This window comes from Falco cherrug, chromosome 19 (assembly GCF_023634085.1).
Source record: "Falco cherrug isolate bFalChe1 chromosome 19, bFalChe1.pri, whole genome shotgun sequence".
Classification (NCBI taxonomy): Eukaryota; Metazoa; Chordata; class Aves; order Falconiformes; family Falconidae; genus Falco; species Falco cherrug.
The window spans coordinates 5,358,380-5,383,905 of record NC_073715.1 but is presented as its reverse complement, the minus strand read 5'-3'; the positions used below and the strand labels follow the sequence as shown (position 1 = coordinate 5,383,905).

Here is a 25,526-nt window from a genome sequence, read left to right as displayed (position 1 = left end):
AGCCAAGCCTGGAGTCAGAGCCGGTAATTATCTCAGCTTATCCAAATTAAAGTTCTAGCAAAGAAAACAATGAAATTAAACAGTAGAAACAAGCCATGGCTTTAAGTCATCTAGCCTTCGAAGAAAACCAGTGATCATGCTCTTTCTTATTTCACCAGCAGAAGACCCCTCCCCTCCAATTCCAGCACAGCGTTTGCTTGCTCACCACTTCCCTCATGACACCATTTCTTTACACACCCACAAACGCCTCCCGCCCTATCACCTTAATTCCACAGACAAATATTTTTAAAAATAAAAATTACCAAGATGAAAGCGGCTTAATTAGTTTATCTCACTTCTTTTTGGGGCATGATTCCACGTCCGGCTGGTTCGTAACGGTAAAATTCAGACTGAATTCCATGCAAGTAATGAAATACACACAGTTAAAACCGTTATGGTTACCTCTCCATTAAATTCTTCTTATTGCCCTCACGGTTAAAATCGGCACATTAGCACAACTTTATCTATTTTTAATTTCCAGACCTTGTTCTCCCAACACCATCCAAGCAGGTGCTTAAAGGCTGATCTCTATTAAACCTCAAAGAAAAATATAGAACACACAAAGCAAACAAGCCCCATCCAAAGACTCCACTCTTTGTCTTCTACTCAAACCATACCCAAACCTGAAATTTCCTAAGAAAAAGGCGGTTTAGCGACTTCTTTCTTGCAGACTCACTTTCTGGGTCATATAATAAGGGTCAAAGTCCTCCAGCGGTACAGCAACCAGGCCTTTGGGGATGTCCCCGTAGATGAAAGGCAAATTCTTCCCCGCCTCAAGGTCACTGTTTGGTTTTGGTTTGCTGTCTTCATCATCATCCCGGTGGCTGCTGTCTTGCTTCGACCGCTGCTTCCTTTTCAATTCTGCGATGTGTTTCTCAATGTTAGCCAGAGACTCCGGAGTGAAGGGTTTAAAACTATCAGGGCCCGGTGGTGCGAGCAGCCGTGCTGCCATCTTTTCATCCTGCAGCAGCTTCTTTAGTGATGTTGCACCCCGGACAGGTCAGCTCTGCAGGGGAGCAAAGAGCACAGGCAGAACAAAGTCAGTCACTGCACGCACAGGCAGACAAGCACGCGGCACCCGAGAGCCAAAAGCAACGCCGCGCTTGGCATCCTCGGACCCCCAGCACAAGCTACGGCAGATGCACGTCGGGGCTGGACCTGCCCATCACCCCACACACATCGGCCAGGTTCTCCCCAGCACCCCTGGCTCTGCAACACCCACCCTGCGCTGGGTGCCCCCTGGGCCCCCCCGCCACCCACCCAGACTACAGAACCCATTCAGAGAAGCAACTTTAGCAAAAAAAGAGTGTTTTCCTGCAAAACTGAGTCTACCGGGCATTGCTCTCCAGCAACCTGGTTATTAGCCAAAAATTCCAAGTGGGATGCGATCGCAGGATGAGGTGTTCAGCCTCGGGACACATGTCCCCCCTGCTACCAGCGAGGCATGCGGCGCGGTGATGCTGCAGCACCGCACAACGGAACAGGGATGCGGGGCTGGGCTCACGGGAGAGCGCGGCGACCAACACGCGCGGAACACGCCGACTTCTTTTAAAGAACCCACACGCTCCTTCGTGTCCTATCGGATATTACTGCAGCTAAGGAGAAATTTCCTTAATAACTTCGGTGTGCGTGGGACTAGGTGTGCCAGGGAGCACCCCGAGCGCTTCTGGAGGCAGCACCAAGACCCTGGTAGGCTCCGCTTCTACACCGCATCTCAGCTACGGGATGTCACATCTCACCCTTTCGTTTAACATCTATCTAATTAGCAGGGGGGTTCCGCTCATTTCAGGCCCTACGAGTGAAATAATGTCAAAAGACAAGTCTGACAGTAATTCCTGAAAGTTAAGGTTCTAGAATACCGCGGGTTAGATGCGGAGTTGTCTTTGCATCAGATGCAACGTAAAGGTCAGATGCAAACGCCAACGTAAAAATCAGATGTAAACGTAAAAAAAAATAATAAAAAATGCAAAAGCGCTTGTCCACAATAAAAAGGAAAGGGAAGCAGACGAGGCACAGCCAAGGGAACCCTCACAGAGCTTCCAACCCACCAAGGAGCATGGGCTTCTGACAGGATTTTACACTGTCCCCACAAAGGAGCAGAGCCGCGCGGATGCTCGCTTCCCTGAATCCAGCCGCCTACAAACCCTCTGCAGCTCTGCACCTGGTGCCAAGCTCTCGCTCGAGAACCAGCAGCAAGAATATATTGCATTTCTGAGCTCCTGGTACCTCTTTCAAGCTTTTCCACACTCCAGGAAGAGGCCAAGAGAGGAGAGGAATTCCAGCAACCCTGCACTGATGCAACGGCACTGCAGTACTGCAGGTTGGAATACAACCCAGCCCCGGCACGGCTTGGCACTTTGGGGAGCAACCAAACACCAAAGTGGCAACGAATTCCAGAGGAAAGGCAAAATAACCACAGGAATACAGCACAGAAACGCTATCAGGTCCCTTAAAGTAAGGAAAAAAAAAAAAAAGAGCATCAGGAAGGTCAGTTTAAGCCAACACGCACAGAGCATCAAAATATGTATTAAAGGTTTGGGATCTCCAAAAGCAGAACGACTTTCAAATTCCTTGAAAACTATGATACGGGACGGCATGGTTAAAATTCAGGTATTTCAGCACAGGGTTTGCCACCAACGGTCTGCACAGCCCCTGGCTTTGGAGACTGTGCTGTACGCACATGGGAAAACCTCCCAGGAGCCAGAGACATCACAGGAATGATGTCCCGCTCCCATCCATACCGATGAGCTGGGAGACATTCCTCAACCTCAGCAACCGGCACACTCCGAACCCAAGAACCACAACCTTCCATGGACTGCAGCAGACTTCATCAATAAATACAGCACAGAAATAAGAGTCCTTTTTTTTAAGACTACCTGGAGATGCCAGCCTTTAATACAGCACCTGGGGTATTTCCAAAAAAATAAAACCAAATAATACCTGTGATATTTAAAAAAAAAAACCAACCCAAATAATACCTTGGGTATTTAATAAAAGCACAAATCAAATAATACCTGTGGTAATTAAAAAAAAAAAAACAACACCAAACAAATAATACCTAGGGTATTTTAAAAAAGAAGTCAAATAATACCCAAGGTATTTAAAAAAAAAAAACAAAAAACAAATACCTGGGGTATTTCCAAAAATACCCAAATAATACCTGGGCCATTTCCAAAAGCCAGACCACCCAGTGCAAACTGTCCCTCCAAGCCACTTCCCATTATTCCTTGCTTGGCTCCAGCCCTGGCACTGCCATTTACACGCATCCCCAGGGCTCCAATTCACCGGCACATCCAAAGCTGCGCCACACGTGTAGGACTTCATGATGCATCCGTCTCAGGTTTTATTTTGGAAAGCCAAAAAAACTTAAGGATACATCTCCCTCCTGTAACTCCACGGGTTGGGATTCTTTTCATATGAACTTGGACCAGGTTATTTCTAGAGTAATCCAATAAAAACTCAAAAAAGGTGGCAAAAAGGGGAGAGAAAAGCCAGTATCTTGGTCACGTTATCTCTAGAAACATCACAGAATAGCCTGCTGATATTAAGGAAAATTAATTTATTCTATTCTTGCAGCATTTGCATGCATTTAATTACCAAATTTCCCACATACTGTGAAACTATATAGCAGCATTGGGGATGTGGTCTAATTGAATGGCACAGATAAATATGTAAGGCCTGAATTTAGAAACCAAAGTAGCTCAGGGACACAGCATAAAAAAAAAAAAAAAAAAAAAAAAAAAAGGAAAAAAACCGAAGGCACAAATGAACGCCTGATTTGTATGCACAATTACACAACCGGCAACTGGAAGCAACCAACTAATCTGCTAAGTGAGTATTTAAAAAAAAAAAAAAAAAAAAAAAAAAAGACACGAACCAAAACCAATTTAAAAAAACAAACCAAAATAACCTAAAAAACCAGCACATGTCCTCAGTTGCACATCACAGTGGTTTTGCAAAGATCCGGACCATTAATAAATCACGAGACGCTTTGATGCGACAGCGATAAAGCAGGCGAGCAGCCTGCCTCGCTGCGTACTCCACGCTGTTCCGCTGCCCCACTCTCGGCAGCAGCTGCTCTTGTTTCAACGTGGTACTTACTCGTGGGGCTGATGCGATGCTCACTTAATATCCACATGTAACAGCACCCCGCGGCTTTCCCTCCCTGCAAAGTTCTTCCCTGCCCGGACACTTTGTTTGTTTTCCCCGTTAATTATCCCATAGTAAGATAATGGACAAAATTAGGATATAACCTGAAAGGATGGGAATGGAAATATTTATCTAATTCCTTAACTCAGACCTGTATATTGGGTTTTAAATCTTTGCTAGCCCAGCATCACACGTCCTTACGATGCCAAGCCACACTTTGCAGTTCCAACAGCCAGCCCATAACCTTTGCTCAGCACACACATACCTAACTACCCATGATAGTTCAGACAGCCAGTTTTATTTTAAAAAAACCAAAACAAAACTAAACCACACAGACCGACAGTCTGGAATAGAGCCCCACTGAGACCCACAGCATCCCACAACCGACGTGCCCACAGCAAGGAGCAGCGGTTAAAGGTGGGTGTGTGGGGGAGTCCAGTCGATGTAAAACAGTGAGAATAACCAGGATTTCCACTTTTAGGATTTACTGTTTTTCTCAGTAGGAAGAAAGACTCAATGAAAAAAAAATTTCACGTGAGGACACAATAATATTTCCTAAACATCTGTTCAGCATTCACCAAGGAGGGGTTTTGTTGTGTTCATTGGGAAAATGAAGTTTAGACTGCAGGAATGTCTGCTAAAAAAAAAAAAATTAAAAAAGAAAAACAGCAAAAGAATTCCCCCAAACCAGCCACACAGAATGAGGGTGCCAGCACATCTGCTTTTTGGGTGAGTTCAGGCTCCAGTTTGCCTATTTTGGAAAAATTTTCTGCTGTAGAAGCCCGTGTAGGAAGCAGAACCAAGAACTGGTGTTCACTCCTTCCCCTTGCTGCGCGTTTCAATTAGTTATTAAAGGGTATTCAAAAAGCAGCAAGTATTCTCTAATTATTTTTTTTTAATAAACCTACTACTTCAAGACCTTTGCTAAAATTAATCATTATCCACATGTTGATGGAATGAAAAAATATTAAACTATCATCATCTTGGAGATGTCAGGATTCAAGTGGAAAAGTTTCTCCGCAGAGAGCTAGAAAGGGAAAATAATTTGTCCAAGGTCACCTGGAAATCAGTGGCGGAACTGGAAGCCGATCACAAGCACTGGGACTCTCCCAGGCTCCAGTCCCGTTAATAAGGGGCTGTAGGTAAGAGCATCCACCCAGGCATCGGACACGCTCCGCACCCCGCGCTGCCAACTCCACACCCGGGACCGCTCCTCTGCCTCACCAGTACCAGTTCCCCAAGAGCACTGCACCTCATCCTCATCTCCATCAATAAAGATGCTTCCACACTGGCACATCTGGGCTGCTGAAGCACAGCAGGAGCCGTTCGGCTCTTCCTTCCACCAAAAACCTTGCCAATTCTATTTTACAACTGAGTATAGTCATCTGAGGATATAATGAAATTGGTAAACGCTAGAATTTATTTTGGTTCTTCATGCAGTTCTTCAACCTCTAACAAGAAAACCTTTTTGAAAATTGTGATGAAGACTCCCCGCCCAGGTGGAGTCGAAGAAGAGGGTGGGTGCTTGGCCCATCCATGGCTAATGGCATCAGGAACGACCCAGAGACTTCTGGGGAGGCAGGAATTCATCCAGACACCTGGAGTTTGGTGCACAGGACCCCCTGGGACCAGCTTGTGTATTTACACACACATTTTTCCAAGATCCAAGATTTTACACCCATAAAAATGCTGTACTGAGGTGCCTGGTTACTAAGACTTAATTATTTTTTCTGAATGTTCCCAGCAGTCCATTTACTGGTACATTATGAAATATTCCAATAAATTATTCAAGCTGATTGTCCAAATAAATTAAAAAACACTTTTGAGGCAATATCTTTCCTTTAACACATTTCTTCAGTTACTAATTTTCCAGATTCAGGCATTCACAGCAAGGCTTTGAGTTCCTTTGAGAGTGATCCCTTCTCTCCCAATTTCCATCTCACCCACACAGACACACGCAGGGCTGGGGCAAGAAAGGAAAACCCAGTGTTGATGAACAGCCCCCTGAAATTCTACCTAAAAAGCTTCGAGCCAAACCGAAATAGCCACGCATGAGAAAATCCGGGGCTGGAAATGGCCTTCAGAAGAACTCACCCATCTTCTCCATCTGCAGTAAATCCTGCGTGTCTAAAACCAGCCAATTTTATGAATGAAAAGGTGCAGCAACACAACCGGCCGAGACGCGGGAGGAACCTTCCCTTAGAAAAGCTCTCGTGTCACATTGGATGCTATAAGGTGGAAGGAGAAGGAAATATTTTCACTTTCAAGCAGTATTTATTTTTGTCTTGTGGGGTGTTTTCCCCAGCCTTTGTAAAACATCACAGAAGTTTCCCGGCCACTCGCCTCGGAGCAGAGCTCAAGGGCAGGCTCCGGACAGGGCAGGAAAGTGATGCTCTAAAACAGCAGCAGCAGGACTGAACCTAAACACACACTCCCCTCCAAAGGTAAAAAAAAAATGAACAGAAACGTAGGGAGGAGCAAGCAAAAGCAACAGAAAAATATTAGAAAACAATATTAATATTTAAAGATGCTTTAATACAAAGTTTCTCAAAACTAAAGATCTAGTACTGTCGGCTTTTTTAATCCCTACCAGTAGCAGCATGACTTCTGTAATATCGCTCAGTAAGTTACAAGAACTAAAAATATCTAACCCCAGCCCTCCCGGTCCCTGTTCCCATCACTCCGCGCTGACTGGCATTTACCACCAACCTCCCATAGGAACTTGGGGGTTCACCCAGACCAACCAAGATCTTCAGCTTGCCCTTTGTAAAGCCCAACTCCTGAACCCACAGTTGTTCAAAATACTTCTTGGGTAAATTTAATCCCTCGTTCAATTCCTGCAGCCTACCAGCAACCTGTGAAATAGGAGCGAGGTAACAGTTATCTTATACGGTAATTCTGGATTCATTTAATGTTGTGGAGCCCTCCAATGGTATGATTACAAATGGTAGAAAGATGGACAAATACAAAAAGGAGGAGAATAAATAACCCTCCTTCTATTTCTCTGCTCTTACACAACACAGATCCCAGAATTTCTGCAATGTTCTGGAATACAACCCATGCAGGTTTGGCGCTTGCCTGAGTTACACTGCCTTCATCCTGTCACCCCCATCCAATTACACAAAAATCCCCCTCTCCTAATGGCAGCTACTCCTAGTTGCCTTAACGTTCCCGTCCTGCTACAGATTTCACCTGCCAGTCACTACAAAGTTCCTCTCCTGCTGAAAATGCCATTGAAACAGGAGAATTCCTTGTTCAACCCCACGTTTTTAGAGCACTTTCCCACTCCAGTGAGATGCGTCTCACGCTGAAGGGCCTGTGGATCACTCAAGGCACATTAAATCACTCAGGTCTATTATTAAATCCACAAATGGCCTAAGGATGAGGTATCCAGCTCCGCAACTTCACAACTATAATGCCCGGCTCCTCTGGGTAAGGGTCAGGCTCCTTAGAACTGGTCTGATTCTGAACAATATCGAGCATGGACACCTCTTGGGAAGTCAACACGCCTGGAAATAAAGACAACTTTTTATTATTCCGGTCTTCGGAATAACAATATTCTTGTCTAGCGTTAAGTTATAGAAACAATGTGGTTTATGTCTGGGCATGCCCTTACCCACGGAAAGAAAACAGTTGTGTGCTTAGCCACGGAAAGAAAAGTTGAGGTGCTGAGAGAAGATCTGTAAGTGATGCATGATGAGCTTTGGTTGCTTTTGTTGAAGCATCCTTCCTCAAAACCCAGCACTGGGAACGTCACCGCAATGGCCAAGGAGAGCGGGATGCTGCCAGTGAGCCCCAACAAGCTGTAGGAGCCCCTGACCCCAAGCAGCACCTCCTCCCTCAGGAGCCAAAGCACGCCCGGCATGCAGAAAAGGAGCAACCGCAGGCAGGGATATTTTATTTAGTTTTAAAAATCCTAGGGGGAGTCCTAGTAAAAATAAGGAACAGTGTACTTATCAAGAGAAAAGAGAGAAAGGAGATGGATTTAGCCATTTTCAGTATTTTCTGCTCCCTACCTGTGCAGCAACAAAGGTTTTATTCACATAACTTTAAGGTCACTACCTGTAAAGTTCATGATGTGTTATACGCTGTTCCACAATGAAAAATATTACTGCTGCTTTTTTTTTTTTTTTTTTTTTAATTTAAATCCTTCTGGAATTAACTGCTCAGATATTTTATAACCTCCTCATAGCTACCTTTCTGCTAGCACAGGAGCAGTATGAGTAACACGGAACGGGATTTTTAGGTCTTAAATAGCAAGAGTTTTGCCTTTTGAAAGGGCTGGTTTCAGAAAGGTGCAATTTCATCATTTTGCTACAGGTCAGCCCCTGCCGGCTACTCTGCCTGCTTAAAATATCCCGTATGCTGACGTGCTCCATTAGGCAGGAATAACGCTGTGCAGCAGGGTAAGGCCGAGGGAAGAGAAGGCAGAAGTCCTCAAACTTGGGAACAGCCAGCCTTTCGGAAGACAGAAGACCCTGCAAAGTGTTGGAAGTCAAGTCCGGAGTCTGAGCTAATGCCAAGGAGGACTTTGAATCCTGCAGCAGCGAGCCACCCCTCCTCCACCACATCCTGCAGCTCCACCACCATCCACTCCGGGAGTAACAGGACATGGGGGGAAAGCCTGAACGTTTAATTCTTTCTGAACCCCACTAAATTAAAGCCAACGATGCCAAGCTCTCCCCCTTACGACCACAAGCCATCCCACGCAACCTCCTCCCCGCGGTTCCTTCAATTATTTTCCCCGTGCTGGTTCCCAGCTCCAGTGCTTTTTTTTTGTTATTTTACCGCACCTTCTTTAATCCAAACCATTGCTTTGAACACAAGACTAAATGATCGATTCCAGTATTTGTTGATGTCAATGGCAGCTGCAGCTGCTCGGGGAGGAAGGCGATCGATAGTGAATGGGAACCATGTGACCGCATGGACACGGCATGGCCCAGCGTCACATACAGCCTCTCCAGCCATTGAAAAATAGTATCAATTGATATGTAAAGCCACGTCACATCATTCTAACGAAAAAGTACACTAAACAAGCCCAGCAAGCCCACAAATGAACGCAGACATAACGACGAGGGGAAGGAAGAATACATGGTGACTTTAGATTTTCAAGCAACTTCAGGCAACACCGGCTCGGCTTCTGTTTTATTTCACCTCCTTTAACTGAGAACGAAAATACATCCGTGCTCAATTTCCCGCAACACACAACCTCTTTTCTGTTAGAAACTCTGCTCACAAAATATTCACGTAATTACACTTGTTCCGCCGAGCAGTACAGTATCCATACCATGATCCAGATACAAGCCATCCGCCCCAGCTTATATAACTGGTTAAACTGTAATAGGTCCAGGTCCTTGTCACCCGGGATGAACGGCACTGGAGAAGTGTTGAAATAAGCAAAGGAGGATCACGGAGCCCTCCGGTCACGTTAATTATTTTATTTAAACACAACCGAAGCCAAGGATGGGGACCTCTCGCCACACAGGGATGGAAAGCACAACCAGCCTGGCACCGCGCACTGCCCCTTTGCTCATGGCTCTGACACGCATTAACTCCTCCATTGCTGCGCAGCGCCCGCGGCTACGTGTAGGTTACACGCAGCTTCACCAACTAGACGTAACAGCACCCAGCGCCAGGATGGGATGTGATGTCCCCCCCACCCCACTTTGAGCTGTCTGCTTCTGCACCCACTGCCGTGCAGGCACGTGGCACTCAACCCCCGTGGGGAGGGGTCTGAGGGGAGCCAGTGGGGCTGTCACTGGGGCTGCCCCCCGCATGTGCCACCAGCACTGCCACCGGCGCTGCCCCCCCCATACCCCACCGGGGCTGCCACTGGCACTGCCCCCTGCACGCTGCCATCGGGGCACCCTCCGGGGCATCCTCTTGTGTGCCACCATCGGGGCGCCCACCAGCACACCCCACCGGGGCGCCCACCAGGGCTCCCACCAGCCACCCCAGTGGGCTCCCACCTGAACATCCCACTGAGGTTCTCTCTGCACACCCCATTGCCCCCCTGCCCCTGCATACCCCACTGGAGCTCCCCCCTGGCACGCCCCATCGGGGTTCCCCCCCACACGCCACCACTGGGGCTCCCCCTGCACGCCCCATCGGGGTGCCCACCAGCCTGCCACCTGCCCTGCATCACAATCTCTTCTTAGAGGAGCATCCATCACAAACACGGAAAAATAAGCATCCCTGTGCAAGAACGCTTCCAGGCCCTCTCCATCCAGACTGGAGCCACCACCCGTGGGAAACCACTGCCATACAGCTCCCTTCCCTTTTTGCCTCTAAAGAGATGAGGAGGGGGCAACGTGGCTCCCCCAACACCCTCGCTCTTCAAAATTAAACCTTCCCCAGTGTGAAACGAGGACATACAGGTCATGGGTCCCCGCTGGGGGTGGAACGCTGCAGTGTTGCAAGGACCATGTTCCATGTCTACACATGGCAGAGGCACAACCCGCGCCCCATCAGCTGACACCACACACCCCCCCCCGCCAGCTCCTGGAGGACCCCCCGACGGTCCCCTGGAAATCCAGCGGTGACCAACCAGCCACAGCTGGGATCCACCTCCAAAATCCAGCTCAGGCCCTTGGGAGAAGCCGAGCTCCAGCTCACACACGCTCCCCTTTCCCATCAGACTTTTAGACTTTACCTCGGATCATCTGCAGCTACTGCCGTGGAGCATCTCCTCCAGCTTCCCCACCCCCACATCAGCTGGGCATAATTTGCACCAGAAAGGGGGGAGGGGGGGGGGAGGGGAAGAAGACACCCAGATTTTGCCTAGAAAAAGCTTGGGAATGTGCAATTCCTTCTCCAGAGGAAGGGAAATGTAAAGCACATCTGCCGGGCACGGGGGGAGGATGCAGGAGTGTGACGGTGATGCCAACATCTGGGTCAGCCTGGTACCTCAAAGCCGCCCCACGCATCGCCCCCCCAAAACTGTCCTCCAACTTCCCCCCCCCCCCCGCCCCAAACAGCGGGAGGCCGAACAGGAGGGGGAAGGGGGTGGCAGGGGGCTGCCCGGCTCTGCAGCTAGGGCTGAGGGGGGGCAGCCCCAAGACCCCCCCAAGGAGCCCTCCTCTGCTCCCCCCCCCAATGCAGACAAAGAGCACAGCCGCCGGTACGGGGCCTGGAGAAGGGCCTCGGGTGGGTGGGGAGGGTGGCCCACCGCTGCGGGCTGAGCGGGGACGCACAGGGGGGCTCGCCCCCACCCCCACCCCACCTCGGGAACGCTGACCCGAGGCCGGCTGGAGGTCTGGCGACCCCCCTCCCCCACGGGGCTGGGGGCCCCCGGCTGCAGTGGGGTGCGGGGGGGGGGGGAGGGGGGCGGGAAGGGGCGGCTGGAGCTTCGCCCACCCGCGGCAGGGGCCGCCCCGGAGCCCCCGGGCTGCTGCTGGGGCGCGGGGGGCGGCGGGGGAGAGGGGGGGGGCAGCACCCCCGCACCCCCTCCCTGAGCGCAGGGTCGGGCATCCAGCGGGGCCAACTCTCCTCCGAGGGGTGAGGAGGGGGAAGGCTCCAGGGCCACCCCCCCGCCTGCAGCCCCCCGCCGCTGGAAGGGGCGGATTTGGGGCAGGGGGCTACCCCAGCCCCCCCGCAGCTGCACCAGCCGTGCCTCCCCACGCGAGCCCAGGACATCGCTCTGCGGCAAACCCCCGCCCGCGGCGGGGGGGACGGGGGGAAGAGTGTGGTGGTGCTGCTGCTGGGAGCGGGGCGGGGGGGGGGGGAGGGATATATGAATTAAAAAAAAAATAAGAAGAAGAATCCGGGGAGCAAAAAGACCCCCGGCACGGGCCCCGCGCCGGGGCTGTCACTTACTGTGGCCGCTGCACTAGCGCGTCTCCCGCAAGGCGTTGCTGGACTGCGGAGGTGGGGGAGCTGCAGGAGGAACTGCGGTTGTCGCCATCTTGGTGCGCTGCCTGCGCTGCCCCCCCCCCCCCCCCCCCCCACGCCTGCCCTCCCCCCTCCCCACCCCCCCCTCCCCGCACGGCGCGCCGGCCCCAGCCCACCGCCAGGGGGCGGGGGGAGCGCGCCCAAACGCCCGCGCGCGCCCCCGCCGGGGAGCCCCCGTCCCCCCGACCAACCCTACCTTGGGAGGGGGGGGGGGACCGGCCCGAAGCCCCCCCGGCCCCGCAGCAGAGCGTTAAGCACGGCTGGCAGCCAGCGCCTACCGCGATCAGTCGCGATAGCGGCAACTATCGCGGTTCCGGTGGAAAAAAACCCCGCGCGGTTGGCGATGCAGCGGGCCTGGGCGGGAGGGGGCTGTGGCTCTGGAACAACAATTAACGACGACCGCCAAACTTTTAAGCCAACAAAGCTTCACTCATTAGGACCGACCTCGCAATTAAGCGCAGAAGCCCCGTGATGAACACCGAGAGCGTGGCCCGGGCAGGTGTCACCGCCACAGCAAACCCAAAACTTTGGAGCAGCCAAACACTTTTTCCTATTCTTTTTTTTTTTTCCCTTCATACTTCCAAAGGCCACGGACATCACAGAATGTGTCGCTGCAAAATGCTCCGTGGCTTCCACCCTGGATTAGCTGGAAACAGGAAGATTTTACAAAATTCATAAATGTTTACGCCGTACGTGCCGTGATGCTCTTTGTCCGGCAGATCCAGGCACTGTACTGGCTTCTTCCCTCTAATTGCCACCGGGGCTAATGGTTTTCTTCTCACCAGTCCTTCCTCAGCGCCTGGCAGGTTTCTTGGGGAGCTGTGGAGCTCCCCCATGCCCAGCAGCTCACCAGAGAGCTGGAACTCTCCCCTGGAATATCGTCCTCACCTACAAGCCTGTCATACACACAGATTTCCATTCTCCCTAGGAAAACAGTGATTAACAGCGCTAATAATCAACCCAAGTTACCCTTCTTCAGTTAAGAGACGATGACTCCTCCTCCTTTATACACAGAATTTATACCTATTAACATTATGCCTATTAATTTATGATGGCAATCTTAGGATCACTTTTTATAGTGACATAGTTCCCGCTCTTCCTAAGACTCTGCCTCTGTTGCTGAAAGAACAACCCGAAACACCGTATTAGGCTGTTGCTTTAGGAAAACAAAACCAAAACAAACAAAATCCACCTTGCAGAAATGTCCTCTTCGCTGAATTTTCAATCTTTGTCCTCTGAGCAAAGCTTTTGGAGTTGTGTGCTGAGCAGACAAGCTAGGGACACAGCGCTGTGCTGGAGAACTCATTTATCTTGCTTTAGAAATGACACAGGAACTAAATCTGCCCTCACTTTACATCGCTGACTTTTATGGGACTACCTTACTGTAACACAAGGGCAGGCGCAACCTAAAAAATGTAGATATCTCAAGCCCTAACTAATCAAAAGCACTTAGATTAAATAAACTGCTACAGAAAGCTGCAGATTCTGAGAAATTTTCAGTCCAAACTGGACCTTCGTTGGCTTGATCGTCCTGCAGATGTGAAATCAGCAGAACTAAACCTACTGAAATACAGGAAAAAACAATCCACTGATAACAAACTGCTGAGAAACAGGGCAGTATCTCCCAAATAGAGAGTGTTTGTGTCCAAACATCAAAGTTAGGTCACACAACACCCGAAAAAATACCTTCCTTACATAGATGTGGGTGCTAGCAGGGTGAAGCACCCAGAGCTGCACCCAGGCAGCGCTGCTGGCAGTGGCCGCAGGGATGGAGATGCAGGAGCACACCCAGGCTTCCAACTAGGGCACCCACAGAGCTGCTGGGAACTGTGGGCACACGGGTCCCTCTGGGGCGGGCTGCGCACCAGAAATACTTTCAAGGACATTCGGGGGCCCCCAGGGTGTTATTACGGTTTGTGTAAGATATCTTTAAGCAAGGCGCTTAAAGAAATAAATAGGTCAATGCCCTCAGAGCTTGAACGGTGATAACAAAACAAAACAAAAAGTTCCTAATCGACCAGAGTCATCCTAGCACAGCCTAGGAGAGGCTCTATCTCAGACGGGAGGCACGAAGCTCCGCACAGTCCCCACACGGAGTTACGCGTCCGTGGATTGCCCTCTCCACCCTTCTGATCAGCCAGGACTGATCTGGTTCGTTATCCCGATCCAGGTCGATAGGGAATCTTCAGAAAACGCGTGTACACAGAGTCTGAAATTATTTCCAAAATATTCCTTCCTTGTAAAGCAGATAAATACTACAGCTCCTGTTAATGGTTTTGCTTGCCTATAAGCAAAAAAACCCCAAAAAAACCCACGATAAAACTCCTCCTTAGGTTAAAAGAGAACAAAACTACCCAGAACTCGGGCAACAGAAATTCTGTAATCCTCGCTCTGAACAGTTACTACCTGGTGCTGTGCTGTCTCTTTAAGAAGCGCACAGCTGCTCAGTAAAAAAAAAAAAATAATCCAAGCTGCTTGATAAGGATACTGCCTTTTCCTTATTCCATCATCACAGCTCTTGCTTCTCCCTTCACCTTCGGTGTGGTGACCTCCGAATTGCCTCGTCAGTTCGCAGGCTTTGCAGAGTATGTCACACAGGCGCCTCTGCAAAGCACACGGGGTGTCTGTGCGTCGGTGACCACGTCCCTTTGCTGTGACAGGCACCGGGCAAGCCCAGGGAGGCTAAACCAAAGTGGAGTAGCTGGAAGGACCATGGAATTTAAACATATTACATGTGGAGAGCCAGAGGGATTGCTATAGCCTGAAAGATTTCTACATGGTGGGTGCAATCCTTCTGTTATACAAGTGTCCGGGGTTCTTAAGCAAGCTCTGTAGCACCTATAAGATGAGCGTGTACCTAAAGCTGCAGGTTGCTGGGAGAGGGGAGAGACGTGGGGAGAGCCCCCCATTGCAGCTCAGGGCTGCGATGATGCAGCAGTCAGCAAAACCCAACAGCAAACGAACTCGCGAGGTGTGGACGGGGCGTTTCTCCCTGCTGGCAGGCTCCGAGCAGGCAGGCTGCGAGCTTTCCGATTCAACCCGCTGCTCACGCGTTTCCGTAGAGGCGACGGATTCAAAGCCAGCCACACACCAAGGAGCAAAGGCAGCCCCGCACGCTGGTGCTGCACTCCCCGCTCAAGGTGCTGCCGCTTTAAGAAGGCGCTTGGCACCCGGCCAGACAGACGGGCCAGACAGACGGACACGTATGCATCCGGTTCAGAGGTGGCACTGGCAGCAGCGACGCGAGCAGGGCTGCGTGACAAGCTGCCAGCTCCAAGGATGCTGCTCGGCATCTTCCTCCAGCGATGCATGCAGCTCCTCCTCCTGCCCCTCCACGCACTCGCCTGCCTGGGCTTATGGGACTCCTTCTATAAGAAAGTCTTCCCATATGTCATGGCGAAGGTGACGCTCATCTACAACCGTAAGGTCTACAGGCAAAAACAAGAGCTGTTCAGCAACCTAAGAAAATTTGCAGGCCCTTCGGGGCAGCTCACGCTGCTGGAAATCGGCACAGGCACCGGCACCAATTTCTCATTCTACCCAGCGGGCTGCCGGCTGACCTGCACCGACCCCAATCCGCATTTCCAAAAGTTCCTTCTCAAGAGCCTCTCGGAGAACCGGCACCTTCAGCTTGAACGTTCAGTGGTTGCTTCTGGCGAGGATCTGCATCAAATACCGGACGGCGCCATGGACGTGGTGGTGTGCACCTTAGTGCTGTGCTCTGTGACCAACATCCAGAAAGTCCTGCTGGAGGTTTTGCGGGTGCTTAGGCTGGTAAGCGGGGGCAGCGCGAGGGAGATGGGGGATGCTGATTTGTGTGCCAAGCAGGCAGGAGGTCTGGAGGCCCGGCACACCGCTGTGATTGCCTGGGCAAATGAGAGACGCAGCTACTCAACCCAGCATCCCAGCTCCTGCGCTTGCAGTTGGGCAAGCTGCAAAAACTCCAAGGCTAAAGCTGTTTCAGAAACAAAGAGTAAAAAAAACCAAAACCAAACCCACCACTAAAAAACTCCAAAACACAACCCAGGAGGTGCTGGGAGCTAGGAGGAGGAGGAGGAGGAGCAGGAGCAGAGCGGTACTGGATGAGCAGGATTTACTGCAGTACAATGTGGAATATGGGGAGGGAAGCAGGAAGAAATGTGCAGTGTAACACCAGCAATCATTAACAATTTCAGTACATAGTTGCCATGTGTTTTCTCTAGTGATACTCTTATCTTTAAAACTTACCCAGCTAAGCAGGTATTTTCATTATAATCTAGGGTGATGCTTGTAAAATGCCACATTTACATACCGCTTGTCTTCTACATGCACTCTTTTTTTCTCAGAATAACTGGGAAGAGTTACACTTAACACAAATCCTATCCACACAGGGGAGCTAAATCTGTGTAGCTGGTCAGTCTCCATGCGTAAATGAGACTTCAGCCCTGCACATGGCAGAAAACCCAATTAGTTCCTCCAGGCAATCTTGCACACTCTTACAAAGCAAAACCAGGGAAGAGGGAATAAGATCATCCCCAACACGCTCCACTAAGTAGGGGAAGGAGACATCAGGTCTGAACTTTTGACTTCTCTATTTGGCGCCACTGAACAAGTTTCACAGGAAAGATTTGCTTACAATACCAGATTTGCTTTTTATCTGTTATTTACAAACATGGAAAGGCATCGAGCAGATGCGATCAAAGTTACAATTAAACATCAATAGCATTCACGAGACCGACAACAACAGAACTATTACGTAGCACAGATACCGACTGTAGCCCCTCTCCCGCCCTGGGACATGAGATTTCTACTGGCATTAGATTATAAACATTAAGAAATAAACTCTTTTCCTTCCTGGTATGTAGAGTAAGCAAACTGTTTATGCACATTTCTGAGACGAGCAAAAACTGAAACACAAGGAGGTTAGTTTGTCCAAGCTCATGCACGGCAGAGACAAAAAACTGGTGGCAGCGGTTCCTGCTGTCACCTGATTCTGCCTCTTGCACAATCGTCACCCAGTAACAGCCACCATCTTCCACAAAACCACAAAGTCCACAAATGGAGGGACTTTTAGAGATCTCCCTGTTCAAAACAACCCTGACTTTAGCATGCCTAACATCTAGGAAAGGAGGCTGGTCTTCAAGAGAGGTGATAAAAGGCACCAAAAAAAGGTTTTATCACTTTAAAAAGGTGAAAAAAAAAAAAAAAAGTGTTTACCAAGATGGAAAAGATCAAATACTGCATACCTGCATACAGATGTCAACAGTCCTAAGTCCTTTCTTTTTTTTTTTTTTTTTTTTTTTTTATGGCACTGTTTTCTAGGGTGGAGCTTTCTACTTCTTGGAGCACGTGGCTGCAGATCATTCCAGTTGGACCTACTTTTGGCAAAAGGTCTGTGACCCGGTCTGGAAGTATTTTGGAGATGGGTGTTCCCTGAGCAGAGAGACACAGAAGGAGCTGGAGAAAACTAATTTCTCAGAACTGAATTTGAGGCGCATTCGTGTCAAACCTTACTGGATTCCTACTAGTCCTCATATCATTGGGTATGCAGTGAAATAAATGACCAGGAGCCCTGCGGGGCCTCCCTTCAGTACTCCTTTTGTGCTTTATAGAAGGTTTTTCACCCTTGCGGTCAGCCCATACACAGAACAAAAGTATGGAAAACTTCCTGAGCAGCCACAGTTCATTCCAAGCGGGAATCCCATTCTTCCATTGGTTAGGTAGGTTATGTGGATAGAGCTCTGAAACAGAGCTGCAGCACAGGGCCTGGGCAAACTGGAAAGAAGCCTAGGCAACATGTTTCAGTCCAATAAAGAATAAAGGAGGAGTCAGGATCTTGGAGAGCTGAGAAGGGGGAGAGAGAAGAAAGGGAGCAGAAGATACACAGAAGCAAGTACAGAGGGCTAATGTTTTCCTGAGGGCAGAGAATAAAGCCCAGCCCCTAACATTTCCAATACAGGACACATGCATAATAAATACAGCATCACTACGAGCACTTTCATTTCAGTCTTCCCATTATGAAATATATTTACGAGCAGGCATTCACTCACCCGTGCCAGTGCAAGTCCTTCCTGACAGGACTGTTGTGTATTCAGGGAAGCGCTCGTAACACCACCAGGTCACTTGCCACGCTTCTCACTGGCCGTTAGACGCTAATGCTGTCAGCACAGATTTAACTTGAAACAGCCACCTACAAAGCAAAAAAATGGAATTTCTTTTTACCCTGGGAGAAAATTAGCATTTGTTAAATCAGATGGCAGGGATCTCATCTCCACTGTAAAATGCTACTACGAGAGCAGCCATGTCCTTAGAGCCCTTTTATCATGCTGTAGTAACGTGTTTTAGCTTTGCTTAAACTCTTGCTTTTCTACTCTCCCTCTGATCGGGATCACACCTTAAAGAGCTCTCTTTTAAAAGCCAGGAGTTTCATTAGCAGTGTTTCCCAGTTCAACTCCCCTAGGACACCAAGAGAAGGTGCTGCTGCCTTGGCCACTGTTCAACTTTTCTGTGATTCCCTGTGATATAGCAACGAGGAACTAAAACCTGAAACAGATTACAAGAAACGAATGCGTTAATGTCTCTATTTGGTGCTCCATACACATCCAGCCAGTCTACACAGAGAGTAATTCCCCTTGTTCCAATTTGTTTCTCCAATGCAGTTGCCACAAGGTGGAGGTATGAGGGTATGGCGACAGAGTTCGTTAATAAAGCAGTCTGTAACGATGCTGCCGTATGCTGGATTTTCTGTTTGCTTTATTACCACTAGAGGGAGGAGGTAACTCATGGGACAACTGGACTATCGGTCACTCAACAAAGTTCTCCAGCGCAATTCCCAACAGAACTGCCTTTATTAGGGACCTTAAGTCCTCCTGTACTAGGCTCACCTGGCGCAGAGCAAAGAAGCGCTAGTGGCCAACCTACACGGCTACCAAATCTTTTGAAAGAGCACTGGCCACTGCAACATTGCAAAGGTATCACAGAATGCATTCAGCGTAGAACAGACCGTTCATTGTTGACTCGAACGTGTGAAGTGACTAAAACCAAGCCATACGCTACTGTATGCAGCAATTACTGAATAAATTGTTTTATCTCTGTTCCATGATTCCCATGAAAGGTCAGAAAGATAATTAAAAAAAGCAACGTTGTTCACTGCAAAGGAGCCCGAATGAGCATATCAAAGTATTTCAGGTGTCCATGTAGTGGAAAAACTGAAAGCTTCTGTTGCAGAGAGAGCACAGAGAGCAACTAGCTGACTTGCTTAACCAGCTACTTACAACGGGGTGAAAAATTAAATCTTAAACAAATGCAGTTTAACTGCAATGTTAATCAAACTCCCAAAGAAACACCTACTGCAAATCCAGAGTTCTAACTCATTTTCTTCAGCTCACTAAAGACTTCGGCTGCTTTAAGAGACAACCTGTAACCTGAAACTGCTCAGCACCACATTAGGTTGCCTTAGGGTATTTTGCCAGAGGTTACAGACCAAGTTGTACTGCCTGCTTTATTCTGGTTTACCTAAGAGATTGGCCGCTCCTCTCCTGCCAGAGTTGGGAAGCTATGGGAGCTGTTTGGTATGCAATCCTGCTTTCCCCTTCCTCGCCAGTGACCAGACTTTAAAAGCAGCTTTAGAGAAAAGTCTACCAGATTGATCCAAGGAGCTGAATATACTTCGGGAGGCACACGGCAAGTACATGAATTGCTCTGTCTGAAAACCAAGGGCTCTGACAGAATTCCGAGGGCTCTGACACACAGCAGAACTACTTTTGCTCAGCACAGATCCCTCTGCCCCAAGCTGGAAATGATGGAGGCCAGCATCCTCTTCTTCCGCACGTGCCTTGTGCTGCTCGCCACTCCCATCTACCTGCTATCGTTCCTGGGCATATGGCAGCCTTTCTGTAGGAAGATATTTTTTCCTTTCTTGATAGAGAAATTTTCTGCAAGCCAGGAAAAGAAAACCAAGAAGCTGAAGCAGGAGCTGTTTTGTAATCTACCTGACTTCACAGGCCCCTCAGGAGAGCTGAGGCTGCTGGAGATTGGGACCGGCTGCGGTGCCAACTTCCAGTTCTACCCACCAGGCTGCAAAGTCACATGCACTGACGTAAACCCCAACTTCGAGCAAGGCCTTTTGAGAAGCATAAACAAGAACCAGCATGTCCACTACAACGGTTTCCTAACAGCTGCAGGAGAAGACCTGCACCAGGTGCCCAGTGGTTCCATGGATGCCATCGTCTGCACCTTGGTCCTCTGCTCTGTGCACAATGTCAATGGCACCCTGAAGGAAGTACTGCGAGTGCTCAGACCAGTGAGTATCTGAATTAAAAGTTCTGTTACTACCTTTATCACCTATTCCAGAGGCACTGCACCAAAAGAAAAATAAAAACAAGGAAAAAAACCCCAAACTTGTTTTCGAGCTTACAAACCAGACCCACAACCACTCTGCACTGCTAAATGGTGCAATCAAATCAAATCAAAGCAGTAGCAACATACCGGTCAGTCTGTCTTTTTCTTAGAAGTAAAACCCTAAAAGGAACAGTCTGCTAACTAGAACTGCCACTAATTTTGTAAGTAATTACTGTGAATCATTTAAAGCAGAATGGGGGGTTCCTGTGGTGTTGTTCCTTCCCCACAGACACCAGATTTTCTTTGGGTGGGAAGCTCTCTGATACAGACTGATAGTCTGCATTTTAAATAAACTGTTTTAGCTTCTTAGAAGCGGGGCTGATTTACCTGTATGACTAGAACAGTCTAATAATTAAACGCCTTCAGTCCCTGCAGTATACTAATCAAGTTAAAGATTAAGAAAAGCTGGTTTGTTGGGGTATTTTTGCAGTAGTCTTTCAGCCTTTAAAATGGCACATTCAAGACAATCCTCTGGGTTGTCAAAAACACTGAGTTTGAGTAGGATTTATGCAATTCACTTGGTTTTCTTCGAAAAGAATCGCATGCTAGCAACTGTAATTGAAACAAAAAGACAACAAACTATTGCTACAGTAAGAGAGGGATCAACAAGTACATCCTTCACACTTTTTGAATAGGCCTCTGCAAGTTTCCTGCTTGCATTAATGCCAACTGACACCACAAACTTTGTAAAAAAAGGGCGGGGAAGGGGTGGGAGGATGCTGACGAGCAAGCCAGCAGCACCGGCGCTGGTCTGTACGTGAGAGGAGGTGGGATGGAGGGAGAAGTTTGGTGTGTCCCCGGCCCGCTGCAGCTCTGTAAGGTGACCTTTGTTTTCCCCAGGGAGGTGCTTTCTATTTCTTAGAGCACGTGGCCGCTGATCGTTCCAGCTGGAAGTATTTTTGGCAGCAGGTCTGCTCTCAGACTTGGAAACTCGTCTTTGATGGATGCTGCCTTACCAGAGAGCTACAGAAGAATCTGGAAGAGGCCAACTTCTCGGAGCTGCACCTGCAGCAGATAAGCCTGGCGTACCCCTGGACGCCCATTCAGCCGCACATCATCGGCTACGCCATCAAGTAGCCCTGGCCACTCCACCAGGCCTTTTCCCTGCCCTCACAGAAATCCTCACCGTAATCCCACAGCACAGGCTAATCCGGACGTCCAAATCTAGGCAACGCAGCAAAAGACTTGAATTAAGTTTGATTCTGAGGGGGTCAAGTTTTCAAAACTACAGAGCCCTGACTGTGCCCGGCCGGACCTCAGTGCTGCCCACAGGGGATCCCAGGAGAACGCACAACAGCCCAGTGGGCAGAAAAAAAATAAATTATGGGGTTTCTTGCCTATATCTGGTATAATTGATTACCCTCATGTGTCCCCAGCTCTGGGCCTCAACCCTCTCCCCAGGCTCCCTCAGGGCTGCTCACCTTCGGGCCTCACAAGGCCAGCAGTCGGATACAGACCCCCGCAACACCTCACTTTTCCTCAGCCGCAAGGATTTATTTAAGATTTTATTTACAAAACACGGGGGTGCAAGGGGGGGGGGGAGGGCAGACACCCCCCCAGCCTCCCCAGATAACACTCACCAAAGCCTCTCTGTCGCTTGGCTGCCTGCCTGCCACTGCGTGGCAACCATTTCTAACATTTGGCCACCAGAACATTAAAAAAAAAAAAAAAAAAAAAAAAAAAAAAAGAAAAGATTCGTGTTTTAACGTTCAGCGCTCGAGGGAGTTTCTTTGGCGGGCGCCGCCGCCTCAGCGCCCGTTAGCGACGGCTCCGCGCGCGCCCGCCCGCCCCGCCGCCATTTTGTCCCCCTCGACGGAGGATGAGGCGGGGGCGGGCGGCGGGCGCCCTCCTGCTGCTGCTGCCGCTGCCGCTGCTGGCGGGCAGCCGGCCCCGGAGCGCGGCCCCGGCGGCTGCCGACGAGGAGAACGGGGGTATACCGGGGATAAACCGGGGGTAGACGGGGATAAACCGGGGGTAGGGGGCCTGGGGGGTGGCGGGCCGGGAGCCGCGCTGTGGGGGCGCGCGGCGCCTCACAGACACGCACACAGGAAAAAACTTCACCTGCACCGAAATCCCATTAATTTGTGAAGCGGGAGGGAGTGGGGTGCGCTCGGCCTCAAGGTGCGGTGTAAATCCAGGCACAAGACATAGGTGTGGAACCGGGTGAAGCGCACACGGGTATAAAGTTAAGAAAAAAAGGGAAAAAAAAAAAAGAAAAAGTGCCGGCATCTCCAGATGCTGGGCCCCAGTGGCAAAACATCTAGAGTCCTGCAGGATTGAGTCCTGCAGCAAGTAGCACTGTAGGTTAAAAATAGAAAACAAACCAAAAAAAGAAAAAACAAACAAAAAACCCACCAAACCCAAGCAAACAACCCCCTCCCCCCCAAAAAAACCAAAAAAGCCCGCCTCAAAACACCTAAAAGATGACTCCCCAAAACCCGAAATACTCACCCCAAAACCAAAACACCTAAAAAAACACAACCCAAAAACCAACAAAAAACCCACCTCAAAACCAAAACACCTAACAAATCACCCCTCAAACACCAAAAAACCCACCTCAAAACCAAAACCTAAAAAATCACTCCCCAAAACCCAAAAAAAAACACCTCAAAACGAAAACACATAAAAAAACACTCCCCAAAACCCAAAAAACCCACCTCAAAACCAAAACATCTAAAAAACCACCCACCAAAACCTTCAAAACCAAAACACCTAAGAAACCACCCCCCAAAAACCCAAAAAACCCACCCCAAACCCAAAACACCTAAAAAAAATCCCCCCCAAAAGCAACAAAACCCCCACCTCAAACCCAAAACACCTAAGAAACCACTCCCAAACACCAAAAAAAACCACCTCAAAACCAAAACATCTAAAAAATCACCCACCAAAACCTACAAAACCCACCTCAAAACCAAAACACCTAAGAAACCACCCCCCAATAAACCAAAAAAATCCACCTCAAAACCAAAACACCTAAAAAACCACCCCCAAAACAGCAAAAAAAAACCCCACCTCAAACCCAAAGCACCTAAGAAACCACCCAAAACACCAAAAAAACCCCACTTCAAAACCAAAACACCTAAAAAATCACTCCCCCAAACCCAAAAAACCAACTTCAAAACCAAAATAGCTAGGAAACTACTCCCTAAAAAAAAAAAAAAAAAAAAAAAAAAAAAAGAAACACACCCCCCCCCAAGCCCCAAGCTCCCCCAAACGCTCCGTTGTTCGCTCCGACCGCCATAACTGGCACCATTGTGTTTTGCAGAGTGCGGCGAGCGGCCGCTCCTGGCCACCACCTTGGGATCCCGGATCGTGGGCGGACACGACGCTCAGGCGGGAGCGTGGCCGTGGGCCGTGAGCCTCCAGAAACTCCAAGGCCGTGTCCAATTTACACACATTTGCGGTGGAGTTTTAGTTAATGAGAAATCGGTACTTACCGCTGGGCACTGCGTTACAGGAAGGAGGTATGTATTCGTGCTAACGCCTCTTTTTATTAACTATGAGGGTCCGGTTCAGCCAAGCGTCACCTGTGCTGTCCCTGGCCAAAAGGCAGATCATGGGATGAACGCGGGCCGAGCTCTGGGAGCGCAGAACCAACACACACACACAAACTGTGCGGCTCCCGTTTAGCAATACGGCCTGCAGGAGGGACCGCTCGTGGCTCTGAGGACCAAAGACTGTCCCCTTTGTCACCTCTGCTGCAACGGTCACGTGTGGTGAGGGCTGCCAACCCAGCACGCCATGCAAAGTGACATCTTTATAAGTCGACGTCAAGAAGTCTTGGATATGCACTTCTGGCTTGGCCCAGAACCACCATTGTTATTTTTAATAAAGGGTCATTTTTTTTTGATCTAGGTGACACATTTGTTAGGTGGGGGCTTTTTTTTTCCCCCCCTGAAACTCTAATTTTTGATCAATGGATTTTTCTAAAATAGTAAACCCTCTGCAAAAAGTTGTTGCAATATTTACATTAGAAACATCACAATTCATTATTTCTGACACTTATTTCCATTTTCCCAATGAAACAGAACCAACCAGTTGGCACTTAACCAGTTTTTCACAATGTGGTAATAACACTCCTCAGAACAGGCCTTTTAATTGTACTTGGAGCAATTCTGCTGCGTTTCAGCGCTCTCATCACTGCCCTCTTTTCTGTAATCTTTTAACGAAGTTGCAAAATCTGCACACTAGTTCAGGGAAGTTGGTATTGGGTGTGAGGGAAACTGAAAGGTAAAAATTATCTTAACTTCGTGATGTTGCCATTTATCAGGACTTTGTTTAGATCATCTCTTTGCTTCTTTAAATGCACTTTTACAAACATTAATTTAGAGAGGCATTATATTGCAAATAATTTTTATCTTACGCTCTGGAGAATTTTGGAGGTTAATGTGAATTTTATAGCCTGCCCTTTGCTCATTGCAGGCCAAATTCAACTCCCACCTAATATAAGTAAAGATTTTTTTCAACATACTCAAATAGAAATTAGTTCTGGATTACTCCGGCCCTATTTCTAAATTTAATATAAAGTTGATACTCATTATTTGTAACTTCTAGTTAATGGATTTCCCAAATCTAAGTCAAGCACGGTCTTTATAAGCATTGTGACTATAAGCCTACTTCCTTTCTACAAAATAAATCCATGTTTTTATCTTTTTCAAAAGAATTTCTCCTGGGTGGCCTCTGCTGAGATGGGGTGGGAAGCAAAATCTGAGCATCAGCTTAAATCATTAACCTGAATTCACCTCAACAACCATAACCAGCATTAGGCAAACATTCAAAACCAGGCAGAATGGTAATTAGCCAGGTTAGTTCCAGAAAGTACTTACTATAGAATTTTCAGTATATATTCCTAAAAGTGAACAAGCCAACAGCAAAACAATCGGTGAAAACAATGCCATCAAGAAATGTATTTAATGTAATTGTAAAAAATAGATAAATTCTCTCTTAGGGACCCGTACTCCTGGAGAGCTGTTTTAGGTGTGCATAACCTTCGGAAACATGGTGAACACGCAGCAAAAAGAAATATCAGACGCATCAGTGTGCACCCAGAATTCAAGAGAGAAACATTT

At 48.7% G+C, this 25,526-nt stretch overlaps 3 protein-coding genes across 10 annotated transcripts in view; 2 read left to right on the top strand and 1 right to left on the bottom strand.

Annotated features, from left to right (window-relative positions):
* The window catches only part of SCN8A (sodium voltage-gated channel alpha subunit 8), a 64,612-nt gene extending 46,022 nt beyond the window's left edge, over positions 1-18,590 (bottom strand). For 2 of the 8 annotated variants that reach the window (XM_055696413.1, XM_055696409.1), the window contains exons 1-2: positions 18,108-18,589; positions 716-1,045 (exon numbers count right to left, since the gene is read on the bottom strand). In XM_055696413.1, the coding sequence (XP_055552388.1) occupies positions 716-991 (276 nt within the window). In that variant the 5' untranslated portion in view covers positions 992-1,045; positions 18,108-18,589. Of the gene's footprint in view, positions 1-715; positions 1,046-12,003; positions 12,128-18,107 lie in introns of those variants that run through there. The other 6 variants (XM_055696414.1, XM_055696415.1, XM_055696410.1 and 3 more) reach the window with 5 other exon arrangements.
* Positions 14,449-18,790, top strand: LOC102046698 (putative methyltransferase-like protein 7A). The gene is made up of 2 exons (XM_005435961.3): positions 14,449-15,852; positions 17,380-18,790. The coding sequence occupies exons 1-2, from the start codon at positions 15,358-15,360 to the stop codon at positions 17,614-17,616; spliced, it is 732 nt and encodes a 243-aa protein (XP_005436018.2). The 5' UTR covers positions 14,449-15,357; the 3' UTR covers positions 17,617-18,790.
* Positions 18,791-19,580: 790 nt separating this feature from the next.
* LOC102046527 (putative methyltransferase-like protein 7A) lies at positions 19,581-21,797 on the top strand. Its single transcript, XM_005435960.3, has 2 exons — positions 19,581-20,359; positions 21,298-21,797. The coding sequence occupies exons 1-2, from the start codon at positions 19,856-19,858 to the stop codon at positions 21,532-21,534; spliced, it is 741 nt and encodes a 246-aa protein (XP_005436017.1). The 5' UTR covers positions 19,581-19,855; the 3' UTR covers positions 21,535-21,797.
* Positions 21,798-25,526: the final 3,729 nt, after the last annotated feature.

Excerpts from the sequence above, each read along its gene's own strand:
- LOC102046698 (XM_005435961.3), top strand. The coding sequence starts at position 15,358 with ATGCTGCTCGGCATCTTCCTCCAGCGATGCATGCAGCTCCTCCTCCTG. Across the intron at positions 15,853-17,379 it reads TTTTGCGGGTGCTTAGGCTG|GGTGGAGCTTTCTACTTCTT; the intron begins GTAAGCGGGGGC and ends ACTGTTTTCTAG.
- LOC102046527 (XM_005435960.3), top strand. The coding sequence starts at position 19,856 with ATGATGGAGGCCAGCATCCTCTTCTTCCGCACGTGCCTTGTGCTGCTC. Across the intron at positions 20,360-21,297 it reads TACTGCGAGTGCTCAGACCA|GGAGGTGCTTTCTATTTCTT; the intron begins GTGAGTATCTGA and ends TGTTTTCCCCAG.